General features: G+C 41.9%; 2 protein-coding genes across 3 annotated transcripts in view; one reads left to right on the top strand and one right to left on the bottom strand.

The window, feature by feature from the left end:
• Positions 1–13,932, top strand: part of cenpp (centromere protein P) — a 57,641-nt gene that overhangs the window by 22,431 nt on the left and 21,278 nt on the right. The gene's annotated exons all lie outside the window — the stretch shown is intronic.
• On the bottom strand, positions 7,329–12,026 carry aspn (asporin (LRR class 1)). Its single transcript, XM_083667884.1, has 7 exons — positions 11,771–12,026; positions 11,343–11,455; positions 10,164–10,377; positions 9,651–9,761; positions 9,426–9,519; positions 9,164–9,302; positions 7,329–8,897 (listed from the first exon to the last, which is right to left on the bottom strand). The coding sequence occupies exons 1-7, from the start codon at positions 11,997–11,999 to the stop codon at positions 8,694–8,696; spliced, it is 1,104 nt and encodes a 367-aa protein (XP_083524010.1). The 5' UTR covers positions 12,000–12,026; the 3' UTR covers positions 7,329–8,693.

Here is a 13,932-nt window from a genome sequence, read left to right as displayed (position 1 = left end):
GTGGTGAGTAAATGCATATTTCAGCCGTCTGAACTGAAGAGGCATACAGAAGTTGACATGTTAATATAATTATCTGTTTTTACTGTGACAGTGGTGGACCATATTTCTCCATTGCAAATTATGATGAGAAATGCAAGGACATGTAGTTTTTAAATCAATCTTTTAATCTCTTGCATCCATCTCTCTCTCTCTCTCTCTCTCTCTCCTCTCTCTCTCACTCACCCTCTCTCTCTCCTCTCTCTCTCTCTCTCTCTCTCTCACTCATTCACTCACTCACCCTCTCTCTCTCTCTCTCTCCCTCCCTATCCCTCCCTCCCACAACAATGTATCCATTCAACAGCAGCTGTAGTCCCAGCCTGTGGACTGTAGAGAGGCCAGACACAGCCGGTAGGGGATCCCTTCAGCCTGAATGATGTCCTCCAGGGACAGCCTGGAGAAATGCTGCTGCAATGGTTTTCCTCACAATCTCCCTCTAGCCTAGGTGTGTGTGTACACACACGCATGTGTGTGTGTGTCAGTGTGTATGTATGTGTGCGTGTGTGTGCGTGGAGTTTTGCTTCAAATCATGATGGTTCTGGGAACCCTCCAGTCCATCCAATATGTTATGTGGACCAGGTGAGGCTGGAGTTTCCCATAAGGGTTTAATCGACTTGTTCACATGGAAATGCTACAATATCTGCACGCTTTATGGTCTTTCAGTGGGGCAAGGCTTTGTCAGTGTGGCAAGGCACAGCAGATATGGCTACTATTACAGTAATTGGCTGTCATGAACCTCTTGTGGATGTCAATTGTGCATACAAGGTAGAATCCTAACAGCATTTACGCACACTTAACTCTAATTTTCCTGCAAAATCAGCCATGCCTGGATTCTGTATCCCCTCCACGTAACCTAACTCATATGAGAAATATGTGTTTGAGCTGGGGTTTGACTAGAACGTGGGTGTGTCCAATAGATTTCCAAGATAAGCAAATCCTAACTCTGGATTTACGCGTCCTGTGGCCTCTACTCAAACAAAAAGGTGGAATAAGTGGTCCGTGATATTGTGAAAAATCACATATTTTTAAACGATTTGTGAAGATGAATGATAGAAAGACATTTGTGAAGAAATTCAATTTTCAGGCTTGGCCCATTGGAATGATTACATACAGTTCTGCTTGAAAGTTTGTGAACCCTACAGGGATGGTCATTATTTTTGTATAAAATATAAAAATTAACTTATAAAGTCTTTATATAGGATACTAAAAAAAATAGGATATATTTTCATTGTTTATTTAACGAAAGTGGTTTATTTAACAAAAACAAATATGTGAACCTCTTCAGTCAATAGCTTGTGGCACCTCCATTAGCAGCGATGACTTGGAGTAAACATCTCGTATAGCCGCTAATCAGTCTCTGACATCTGTTTTAAGGGATTTTTGCCACAGCATCTCGATTAGGTCAGAACTTTGACTTGGCCAATCCAAAACACTTTCTCCTGAGCCATTCTTTGGTAGATTTGCTTGAATGCTTTGGGTCATTGTCTTGTTGGAAGACCCATTTTCAGCCCAGCTTTAGCTCGTTGAATGACTTGACGTTTTGTTCAAGAGCCTCCTGGTATACCTCAGAATTCAAGGTTCCCTTAATGATGTGGAGTCGTCCAGGTCCAGAGGAGGAAAAGGAATCTTGACATTCCCACCACCATGCTTGGCTGTTGGGATAAGGTTCTTTTGGTGGTAGGCAGTGTTGGGATTTCGCCAAACTTAGTGGTTTTGATTGTGACCAAAAAGGTCAATTTTGGACTCATCTGTCCAGAGAACGGACTTCAAGAAATCTTCAAGCTTGTCCAGGTGGTCTCTGGCAAAGTTAAGATGGGCAGTTTGGTTCTTTTTTGACAGCAGAGGCTTCTTCCTAGCAACCCTCCCATGAATGCCATTTCGATTCAGTGTTCTTCTTATTGTTGAAGCATACACAGTTACCTGAGATGCAGCAATGGAGGTCTGCATGTTTTTGGGATATTTTTGGAAGGGTGTCCACTTCTAGGCTGAGTTGCTGTCATGTTCAATGCTCTCCATTTGTAAATTATTTGCCTTACAGTGGACCGGTGGATCTCAAATCGGTTCATTTCGTACCCAATTATTTACCCACCTGGTTCTACTTACCTACTTGATTTAACCAATGCAACTTGGGGTTCACTTATTATTGCACCTGTGCTAATTTCTTTATAATTTAGTTTTTATACACGCATGATTTCCTCTAAACATATGGAATTGGTAAATATAAACCTGTTATGTCAGATAAAAAATACTGGTTCTGATTAAATAAAGATTTCATGGTAAAACAAAAAAAAAATGCACAAGGGGTTCACATACTTTCAAGCAGCACTGTATGTGATGAAGTACTTTAACACATTATAATGAATAAAGAGGTGTACTACATAATTTAAGTGATTTACCATCACCGGTTATTTAGAATTGTATCTTTTATTTGAAGACCATATGAAGACCACCTGCTTCGTATATGTACACTATACAGTGTATCCACAAATTCCACATGGCTGTGATGTGCCCTGCTTTACATGCCATGTTTTTTTTAGGGATTGGGAGAGGCGTTGGAGAAGGGATGTCCCAGGGGGTGAGAGGGTGTTCAGGCCTCGTTTGATGATCTGGAAGGCAGCATTGAACATGCCCATGGGATGCTGGGTCCTTCTCAAGCTGACAAGTGTGCTTTCGGCCACAATGTCGTTTCAGCGGGTGTTTGACAAATTCCCTGCTGTGATGTTAAGGTATACCAACACCTTCATCCAATGTGATGTTAAGGTATACCAACACCTTCATCCAATGTGATGTTAAGGTATACCAACACCTTCATTCAATGCGATGTTAAGGTATACCAACACCTTCATCCAATGCGATGTTAAGGTATACCAACACCTTCATCCAATTCCCCAGTACACCTGCTGAGAAATGGCGTGTGAAAGCTGGATTTCCATGGCATGGGGGTTCAATTTGTTATCAGAACAGAATTCAGTTGGGCCATACAAACTTGATTAAACGTTTAACAGATACCCTGCTTAAATTTAAACAACTGTCTCACTTTTCCATAACCAAAACCAATGACGTAAGCTAAGATGAATCAAGTTTGTATGGCCTAGGCCTATTTGAAGATAATCTAGTTGGGAGTTATTTGCATTCACGTAGAGCTGGAATTTATTTTTCAGTGATGGCTTTGGATTCACTACATTTTATTGCACCGAGTATTTTTAAGTAAAGGTGTGTGTGTGTGTGTGTGTGCATTAAAGGTGTGTGTGTGTGCATTAAAGGTGTGTGTGTGTGTGTGCATTAAAGGTGTGTGTGTGTGTGTGCATTAAAGGTGCGTGTGTGTGTGCATTAAAGGTGTGTGTGTGTGTGTGCATTAAAGGTGCGTGTGTGTGTGCATTAAAGGTGTGTGTGTGTGTGTGCATTAAAGGTGTGTGTGTGTGTGCATTAAAGGTGTGTGTGTGTGTGTGCATTAAAGGTGTGTGTGTGTGTGCATTAAAGGTGCGTGTGTGTGTGCATTAAAGGTGTGTGTGTGTGTGTGCATTAAAGGTGTGTGTGTGTGTGCATTAAAGGTGTGTGTGTGTGTGTGCATTAAAGGTGTGTGTGTGTGTGCATTAAAGGTGTGTGTGTGTGTGTGTGCATTAAAGGTGTGTGTGTGTGTGCATTAAAGGTGCGTGTGTGTGTGCATTAAAGGTGTGTGTGTGTGTGTGCATTAAAGGTGTGTGTGTGTGCATTAAAGGTGCGTGTGTGTGTGCATTAAAGGTGTGTGTGTGTGTGCATTAAAGGTGCGTGTGTGTGTGCATTAAAGGTGTGTGTGTGTGTGTGTGCATTAAAGGTGTGTGTGTGTGCATTAAAGGTGCGTGTGTGTGTGCATTAAAGGTGTGTGTGTGTGTGCATTAAAGGTGCGTGTGTGTGTGCATTAAAGGTGCGTGTGTGTGTGCATTAAAGGTGCGTGTGTGTGTGCATTAAAGGTGCGTGTGTGTGTGCATTAAAGGTGCGTGTGTGTGTGCAGTAAAGGTGCGTGTGTGTGTGCATTAAAGGTGCGTGTGTGTGTGCAGTAAAGGTGCGTGTGTGTGTGCAGTAAAGGTGCGTGTGTGTGTGCAGTAAAGGTGCGTGTGTGTGTGCATTAAAGGTGCGTGTGTGTGTGCATTAAAGGGGAAGCCGAGATTTTGTGAAAATCCAGTGGGAATAAAATCCCTTGACACAATTTTTGTTGGCCTTTTGTGGCCAAATTCTTCCCATAACCTGAGATACGTGGTTGCTTATTCACAGTTAGGATACAAACAATTCATGCGTGCGCAAAGTTGTCTTAATGAGATTGAGTTAAGCCGGTGCTTAAGTGGGCAAGTTAGTATTCCGACCACAGTGTGCTTCTAACTTCCTCTGTGGTGATGATGACAATGCAGGACTTCTCTTAACATTTGTGTCGGTTTGTTTATTTTAATCAAATCAAATCAAGCTTTATTTAAACTGCATCTAATGAGCATAACAGGACTTTCCAACCTCGTCAGGGCCTTTATCCAGTGTGGCTGCCCGTCCCTGCCTTCTTTAGAGAAACCACAGACAGTCTCTGATGGGCCATATACAGTGTTGTTTTTCAGGGGGGTTGGCCAGACAGACCCCTCAACATTAATCCTGTCAGAAGGATGATTTATTAGGCTTCAGTTATACCTCACTGGCTTGTGTGCCTTAAAGCCATATAAGGATTCTGGCAAACGATCTTACTCAACCTTGGCACCTAACCGTCCATGACAGCAACGTTCTAATGTAACATTCTAATGTGCATTCTTATTAGAATGCAGTTGTCATGGAACCCTTTGGTGTTCTACATGGAAATTCTAAATTTGGGGTTTGCCAAACTGAAACTAAAACTTCTCCTTATTTCTCAATCAAAAATAGCACATTGCAAGGTCCAACATCTCAAACCACACAGGTGCAAACTGGCTTTTATGACTAGAAATTGATTAGTACGCCCATAATCTGTTTTCTTTGCCCACCCACGCTGTGTGAGGAATGTCTGAAACATTACAGTAATCACTCACACCATGCAGCTCTACCCCCCCCCCCCCCCCCCCCTCCCTTGTGTTTCATATATGATCATTTAAAACCTCTCTAGCTTTACTCAGCAACAAACCCAACCAAATAGCCTAAACTATGCCAGTTTTTACCTGAAACTGATATTGGCATTCTAATCACGTGGAGGTTTAAGTAGAGAAACTTGAGAGGAGCTGTTTTTCCACTGTCTTAGTATGGAATGCTAATAGAATGGACGCTTTCTTTCTTTTTCTTTTTTTTTTTTCTTGCAATCTGACTGTTTTCTTCTCTTAATCACGACTTGGACAGCGAGGGTGAGGCGCAGGGAGTCTGTAGTCTGCTCTCAGGAAACATATGGAACAAATCTGCAGGTTGGCCGGGCTTGCTTCTGCCACGTCTCGCATACCGCCATCCCCTAACGTACGTCTACTCCAAACTCACAACAGGTTTGGACCATTTAGCCTGCGTCCCAATTCTCCACCCTGGGTCCCTGCAGTGTACACTGGATGGATGACACAGAAGATTAATCCTAACTAATCGAATAAACCGTCATAATCATCATCAAGGATTCAAAAGCACTGGGTGTGAGCAAGTGTACAGTTTGGGGATTAGGGTGGAGAATTGGGATTGATTGCCTCCTCCACCCCCCCCCCCCCCCTCCTCCTCCTCAGGCCTCAGGCCTCAGGCCTCAGGCCCAGGCAGGCTAGCCTCCTGGGGTCGCGGTGGAAGACACACATGGCCACTGTCCACAGGCTTCAAAGCCACCAACCCTAGTAAAAACAAACCAGGGGGGATCTTTACCACCGGAGTAAAACCTTGTCTAATTGCATGGTCTCCATATACCAGTGTCGTCCATTCTGGGAAATGGCATTCAATAATAGTGAAATAGACCCCTGGACTTCTTGGAAATCCATCTGGAAGGAAAATCAGTCTTATTATCCCAAGTGGTCTTCAGATTGTGGTGAGAAGAACCCCAGGACGGGCTGTTTTCAGGGGGGTATTAGAGAGAAGCGATTTGAAATTGTGGAAGTCTCATTTGATTTACATTACCGGTCTAAATCTGTTCTCCAGTCATGTAGCTTCGGCCTGCGAGACCCACGGAGAGCTGGACCTGTTGTTGTTTCACACCCGTTTACCAGGTACTTCAGCTCCCCTGGACAATGCCCAAACTAAACCTGTATACACTTGCGTGCGTGCGGGCGTGCGGGCGTGCGTGCGTGCGTGCGTGCGCTCCACATAAATTCGCTCTTGCCCAGTAGCTCCGACTCAGTTCTCTGTGTCATTGGTGCAAACTGGCAAGAAAGTGACAAATGTTGGCATACTATTCCTCATGCCAATGAGGGAAACACCTGGCCATCGAATGTTAAAACAAATGATGACATACTGTCCATGTAAATTGATTAATTGCAAAAAGCACAACCACAATGTTGACATGTGGTGCGACCAACAATACTGGGCCTCAGTAATCAAGAATTATAGTCACGGATTATAGTCAGTAGCATATAGTATGATACAGCACACACTGAACAGGGCTTTGCCTGTGACCCGTATACACGTCCCTCAGGTAAACTGAAATGTCCAAGCTGACAGAGGAGTGGTTTCACTCATCAGTGAGTTGTCTTTGTTTTACGGGAAATAAGACATTCTCTGAATTCCTATCTCCTCCATTTAAACCACATGAAACTAAAACTCACAGACTGTATTACTTCAGAATTATCCGGAAGTAGTTTTGATCATGAATATTTATGCCTGATGATAAACTCAAGGGATAGAAATTAGGTAAGGCCTCATAGCGAAATACCAGACAGTGGTTATTATCCACAGCTTAGAAAAATAACTATAGCCTATGAATACATTAAGTGTTTTAAGTGTTCGTCCCAATCCAAACATATAACCAACGCTTTACAATACACCAAAGTGACTGCTTATGTATTAAAAAGATTAATTAATCTGAACATCATCATATTTAGTTACATTTATATATCATGATTTTCACTCCTACTGTACCTTCTCTGAGAGCAGTATTTTTAACAATTGATCAATAGCGCCATCTACTGGTAACATGAGGAAAGTTGAGCTTAAATGTCCTTTTTAGTTTCTATTTACTTACAAGTATTAGTCATTATAAATAGCGATTTGCAAGTTAATTTGTCTTAAACAAACTTCTTCTCAAGATAAATTTAACAGTGTCATGTAAAACACAGAAAAGGAAATATTCATGTTTATTAAGACATAATAAATACCAACGCATCAGAACAGAACAGATAAGCACCATGAAATCATGTTCAAGTGATGGCATATGTAATATGTCAATAACGTATGTTTAACAACATGTGTTCTAGACTCTGCTAGTCTTTAGCTTAAAGGTAGAAGTGAGGCATGCAATGTGTTATGAAAAAAAAAAGTAAAGGTACATGGTACTATTGTAGCTGGTACCAGTGCTGGTGGTAATGAATCTGGGCATAGTTTGACAACTTATATATTAACATTGAAGTAGAATCTGGGCTAGATGTTGTTGCTTTATTGAAGAGTTGTTCCATATGAAGACCTTGATAGCACTTCGTTTTACAGTACCTTTTCTGTAGATTTCTGTCGTGTAAAGTGATTACAAAACCCTATGTTATGGGTACATAGTGATGTTATGAGTAGATAGTCATGTATGTAGTCATAACATGGGATCTTGTTATCACTTACTTTACAGTACAGGTCTACTCCAGGTTTTGAGACTTAGAAAGTACATAATAAAATCGTAATCATTAATTACACAACAATAACCTATGTATTACTTGTTTGTGTCTTTGGCATTCATCATTGGCATTCATCAAGGCCACTGGGCATCATTTTGTGGCAGGTTGTTATTTGGGGCACTAGAAAGTAGCTACCACATAATTGTAACATTCTGGAAGGCCAGAAGGTGGAGCTGTAGGACGACTTGTGTGAAGTTCTAGTAGTTCATACAGTACAGAGGGCCAGGGTTGGATGATCGGCAGTCTTACCAAGACTGACGAGAAGTTTTACCTCCACCCTCTAAATAGGAATTATTCATTATGCTTATCAGAGATGTTCCTGGGAGTAAATCAAGCAGGATTAATTACGATTTAATACTTTCATATTTAATACTTTCATATTTAATACTGATTTAATACTACTTTCATATTTCTAATGTGAATCTAACCTGCACAAAGAAAGCATATTCAACATCCCTGATAATGGTAATATGTATACAATGCTAAATATTATTCATGCCACAAAGTAAATGAAATAGAACAGTAAGTTTGTCCTTTGTCCAATATCTACTCCCTTAGACAAAACTGGGACAGGAAAATAACGGTGGCGGTATTGGTATTGGTTTAGATCCCTTGTGGTTTTATCATTGCAAAGTGTTATTTTTATTGCTCGCCTTTTTATTCATTCAAGTAATGATACCAAGTACCAAGCTCTCCTTTCTGACAGAAATCAATTGACAATAAATCCTAATGTTGTTCCACAGAGCATCCACTGGTGGCTAGCTGCTAGCTTAATTGGGTCTCCTTGAAGACAAGGCTGGTTAAGTGGAGACACAAAAGCTGTATGCTGTGGTAGCGTAGCGCCCTCTGGTGTTGGAACATGGGAACCCTCCATGTGACTCTGCATTGGGAGGGAGTTTACTTCCTCCTCCTGAAGTTGCCCAGCTGCACCCCCCTGCGGCCGGACACACACCGGAACGTAGCAGGCTGGATCTCCCAGTACTTCACCGGGTTAGCGAAGAGGCTAATGCCTGTGTAGAGGGTCTTCTTAGCTCTGGGGTTAACGGGGCAGAAGTCACTGACCCCTACTTTCGTAATGCTGTTAGCATGGAGGTACACCACCTGGTAGGTAGGGGATAAGATATATGGATACATTGAAGGCAAGGTCAGCCATTATAGCACAGTAGAAGTAAGCCAAGAAAGGCTCAGATAGGCTTATGGTTATTTATGCCTCAAACCAAGACCCTGTAAACCTGAGGTGATGCCCAGTAGGAGTAAAGAAGGATGCTAATTTACCTACTGTTGCTGTTTCACGTTGTTCCAATAATCATGATTTATCTATTTATTTATTGAATAATTCAAGTGCTTAACAGTTGGCCAAAGCTTACCTGGAGATACCTGAGCGAGTTTAAACCAGCTGGAACCTTCTTTAGCTTGTTGTTATCAAGATGGATTTCACGGATGTTAGAAATACTGGCCAAGCTTCCGTTTTCCACAGACTTGATTTGGTTAAAACCCAGTCCCAGTCTGTGAACACACACAGGAAGATTTTAGCTTTCATTGACAATCATTTATATCTCTGGAGGTCCCTACATGTGCATGTTCACTTTATTTTGTTTTGTTTACCTCGGTTTGTTTTGTTTTGTTTACCTCTGCAAGTTTTTGTATCTGTAAAAGTCCTCCACCTCCACTTTAGCAATCTTATTGTAGTCCAAGTGAAGCTCCGTGAGGGACGAAGGGAGGTCTTCAAAACATGACAATCAAACGTTACGTTAAGATGCAAAGTAGCCCTATGGTGCACACGTGGGACACGGCCTTCTAGGAATGTCATATTACACATTCTAGAATGCACTGTAGCTCGACGGTGTTGTTTACCTTTTGGTACAGCTGTCAGCTTTGCCTCTCCAATCCTCAGGTACAGGGTTGACATGCCGTCAAAAGCCCCCAACTCAATCCCACTGTTGGCAAGTGGATTGGCACTCATCTCTGCCCATAGAAGACAGGGACAGGGAGCAATAGGGAGGGACTTATATGTCAGAAAATAGTTTTGAACTCATTGAACCTGTATTAGGGGAGGCTGGGGGAGGCAGGAATCGAAGGACGGGCTCATTGTGAGGCATGGAATACGAGGAATGATATCAAATGGGTGTTCCATTCCTCATTCCATTACATGCATTAAAATGAGCCCGTCCTCCGATTTCTGCCTCCACCAGCCTCCACTGACTTCTATGTTACATTTACTTTATGATACTTTGGCACCAATTCAGAGCCCCATGACAACCACATTTTGATGCAGCATAAACATTCTGAACCAGCAATACTGTTTCCCCTTAACTACAATTGATTGAAGTCATCGCCTAATGACCTTTGTATTATAAGGCACATTACCCAGAACATGCAACGACTTCATCCCCTTGAAGGCCTCCTTTTGGACTTTATTGATCTTGTTTTCGTGGAGCCTGAGTTCCAGGATGTTCTTGGGCAGGTTAGCAGGGATCTGTGTCATCACATTGTAGGACAGGTACAGCAGCTGCAGCCTCTCCATGTCACGGAACGCCTTGGGGTGGATCTTTGAGATCTTGTTATTGACCAGGAACAGGGCCTGCAGAGACATAAGCAATCGCTGAGGTTAGCGTGTATGTGTGTGTGTGGGTGTGTCTGTGTGTGTGTGTGTGTGTGTGTGCGTGTGTGTGTGTGTTTGTTGTGCTTCACTGCTTCCGATGACTTCTCTGATAAAGTGCTTGGCTCAGGTCTTAAATGTGGTCTGATTGCCAGATGGGACAGCTTGCACAATCAAAGGCTTGAGCTAAGAACAGATGTCAGTGGGCTGTTCTGACTGTTGTCTACATAGTCTCTTTCTCAGCTGCTAGTGGTCCTGTAGGGGGAAGGGGGTGAGATAAGGTGAAGCTAACTCCTGAGTAGCCTACTATGTAGGGGAAAATACTCTCTCAGTAGATTTGCCAAATGGACTAGAGTCAGATTTTATTGCCAAACCAAACAAATGCATGTAGATGTTCTACTTTTTCAATTTAGATAGCTGCATGTTAGCTGCTAAGTATATGTACTTACGTTATGTTAAACGTGTGTTTAAAGGGGAAGTCCATTTTCATGTGTATTTCTGGTCAATTCATAATGCATACCGTCTCAAACTATCATCATTTCGCGTGCAGCTGTATCATAGCTGTCGAAATGCGAGTTCTGTGTTTACTTCCTAAAAAAAGTCTTATACTGTTAAAATACGTCAGACAAGACTTTTTGCACTCTGATCCTGCTCTACTACAGCAGTGACTCCCAGAGAGCAGCAGGTGCTAGCTCTATCACTGTTCAACAGAAGGGCCTCGTGTGGGAGGGAGAGGGGAATCTTGGGAGTTGTAGGAATTGACTCAAATGGGCAATTTGGAACATCAGAACTGATCAGGGTTATCATTGAAAGCGAGATATCTTGACTCAGAGATCATCTTAAAACAGAATTTGTGAATGTGTCTGCTATTGATTAATGAAAACAACAAATCCACTGGATTACAGAGTAAAATTCCACTTTAAAGAATGAGATGTGTTTTTTCTTACATAAAGCTTGTTCATTCCCTTGAAGTCATCCTCCTTGATATCAGTTATGTAATTGTTTTGAAGATCGATCATTAATGTGTCTGTGGGAATCTTCTCTGGCACTGCTATCAAATCTGTGGAGACAGAAATACACAGAATTTGTTTTGCATAAACATTGTTACAGCCAGGATTGTCATGTTGCAGAATGTGATGTCTTGGGTTTGTTGTGCTAGCTCATCAACAAGTCAAGATCAAAGATTCTGTTCATAGAAATGATTCATAAGTGGCATTCTGAATCAGAACTCCAATGTTATTTGGAAGTTCTAGAACTTGGTTTAAAACGTGGGGCTTGTGCATCTCAGCGAGGCTGTTCATTGTGGCGACGAGGTGTGAGCTGGAATGGGTTATTGAACAGGAAGAGTCACGAAGAGTCAGGAAGAGTCTCTCACCCAGATCAGAGCACTGGACCACCCTCAGAGAGCATTGGCAGCCAAACGGGCAGTCGGGCTCCGGGGCAAACACCGAGTTGTCATCATCGTCATCACGGTCGTCGTCATCGTCGTCCGCGTCACGCATCATGATGTCATGGTTTCTCATGAAGTCCAGGACGTTGATTGGTTGGTAGGGTTTGGCTTGGCACAGTGCCAGAAGGGACAGCAGCAGAAGGAATGTCTTCATGGTGCAGCGTCAGGAGGATGATGTCAGAGGGAAACAGCTGATAGGTAAACATAAGCAGACAGATGATTTTAGCCAGCATACTGCACTGGAAGGTCATTAACAACTTCCATTGTTATCACAGTGTTGATTACTGTAGTCCTTTCAGTTTTTAGAATTTTACAAAAGTATTGCAAAATTATCATAATTTTAATAGGAGTTTGTGTTCGGTAGAGGCTGCTCCAATGTTTCTAATGGTTACTGCTTTGATAATTCATGTGCTTCAACATGCTGGTAAGAGTACCATGTTTATTTTTATTAATTATTTCCACCCAGTAGCTTTCCTTTTTTTTTTTTTCTTGCAGTAGCATAACATCCTCTGTTTCAGTCTGTAAGGCTCTGTAAGTCCTTGGGAATGCCTCACGAAGTCCTTACTCTTAAGCACTCGACCAAAGGTTTCCATGAACCATTGTACAGGAATTAAGACTGTACAGCCAACACCAACGTTGTTATGCTTCTGACACATTCACCGTCTGCAGGGTTGGAAATAGTGTTTTGCAGAACTACGGGTCCATTTCTCACACTGAAACACTTTTACAAGGCCAACTCTGAGATTCAGCACTTTAGCCCAGGGTCTGCCTGTTGTGGTCATAGTCAATGCAGCTTTGTTCCGTTCTGGAGCCAACCCACAGGTATCTGGTGGTGGTCTGGATCGGCATCCTGCATCATTAGGAAAGACTTCACATTGCAGACCCCTTCATGAAACAAAGTAGATCTAAAGATGACTGTTTTCACCCAGTTTTCACAGTTTGAAGTTGTCTAAAGTAATAGAATAGCGTCCTTTAGATTTGCAGTCATTTTTGTAACTATTTAGGGGGGGGATTTGACTTTGAAGAATATTTCTCATGAAATGTGTGTGTAGTTGCCTCCAATTTAAAGCTTTGTAGCTGTTCTTTTTATATGGTTGAATGCAATATCCATTTATGTGAAATGTTGATATTTACATTTTTGGGGGATTTATTAACTACACAAGCTCACACTGAGGGCCCCAATGTACTGAACCAAATGGTGCTGAGCAGAGCAAATAAAACCCTAACCACTCACAGTGTGATTTGTATTGAACTGCAGATTGTCTTTAACAATGTTTACTAAAACTCTGGCTGAATAATCAGCTTTTTATCAGGAACAGTCTGAAAATGCCTGCTTTTTATGGAAATGCTAGATGTTGTATTCAAAACTCCCATTGGATTATTTAAAATTGCGTTTATTAGAAATATTAAGGTAATGATGTCCAACATTGCTCACACTTTACCCATTTTTTTCATTAGATTGTCCAAATGTATAATTTTGCCTACTTCGTTGTAGAGAGAAAAATATTCCAAATCTATTAAAACATTCTGAGGAGAGGAAGCAATTAACAAAGTTCATTAAGTCAAATGAATCTTGCGTTTCTGTCAGAGTTCAGTTTACCTGAAAATGCAGTAAGTCGTCATCCTACTCTGTGGTACGTGTAATGTAGATAACATACCTCAGGTATCGTTGTCGTGTCCTTGTTTAACTCCTCAGAGCCCTCAGGGACCACATGAACAAAACCACTCAGCACAACTTCTCTGTCGATCCACAAACGTCAGTCACACTCAATTCAAAATCAATGGAAAGATGCATCACAGGAAAAGCCAAATTCCCTGAATGGAAATGGACTTGCTGCTGCTGCTGTTGCTGCTTCTGGCAGGAAGGGCTTAGTTGAAATAAAGAGCTCACAGCTCACACATCACAGACTTCATCTGTGTTCTTCTTGACTAGTTCTGAAATCGCATTGTTACTGGTCATGTGTTCCACATCAGTACTTGAAACCGGGCCAAAATTGTTAGGTTAGATACAGAGTGCTTAGTCTTTATATATACAGCACCAACCTGCCTTCCTGTAGGTCTTGCCCCCAGTCTCACTCCCAACCCTC

Source organism: Argentina silus (assembly GCF_951799395.1).
Source record: "Argentina silus genome assembly, chromosome: 4".
Taxonomy (NCBI): domain Eukaryota; kingdom Metazoa; phylum Chordata; class Actinopteri; order Argentiniformes; family Argentinidae; genus Argentina; species Argentina silus.
This window is presented reverse-complemented; position numbering and strand designations above follow the sequence as displayed.

Bases quoted from the DNA above. Each gene is read 5' to 3' on its own strand.
- aspn (XM_083667884.1), bottom strand. From the start codon at position 11,999: ATGAAGACATTCCTTCTGCTGCTGTCCCTTCTGGCACTGTGCCAAGCC. The intron at 10,378-11,342 runs GTAAGAAAAAAC...ATGTCTCTGCAG, and splicing joins AGGGAATGAACAAGCTTTAT to GCCCTGTTCCTGGTCAATAA. The intron at 9,520-9,650 runs GTAAACAACACC...CATGTTTTGAAG, and splicing joins GCTGACAGCTGTACCAAAAG to ACCTCCCTTCGTCCCTCACG.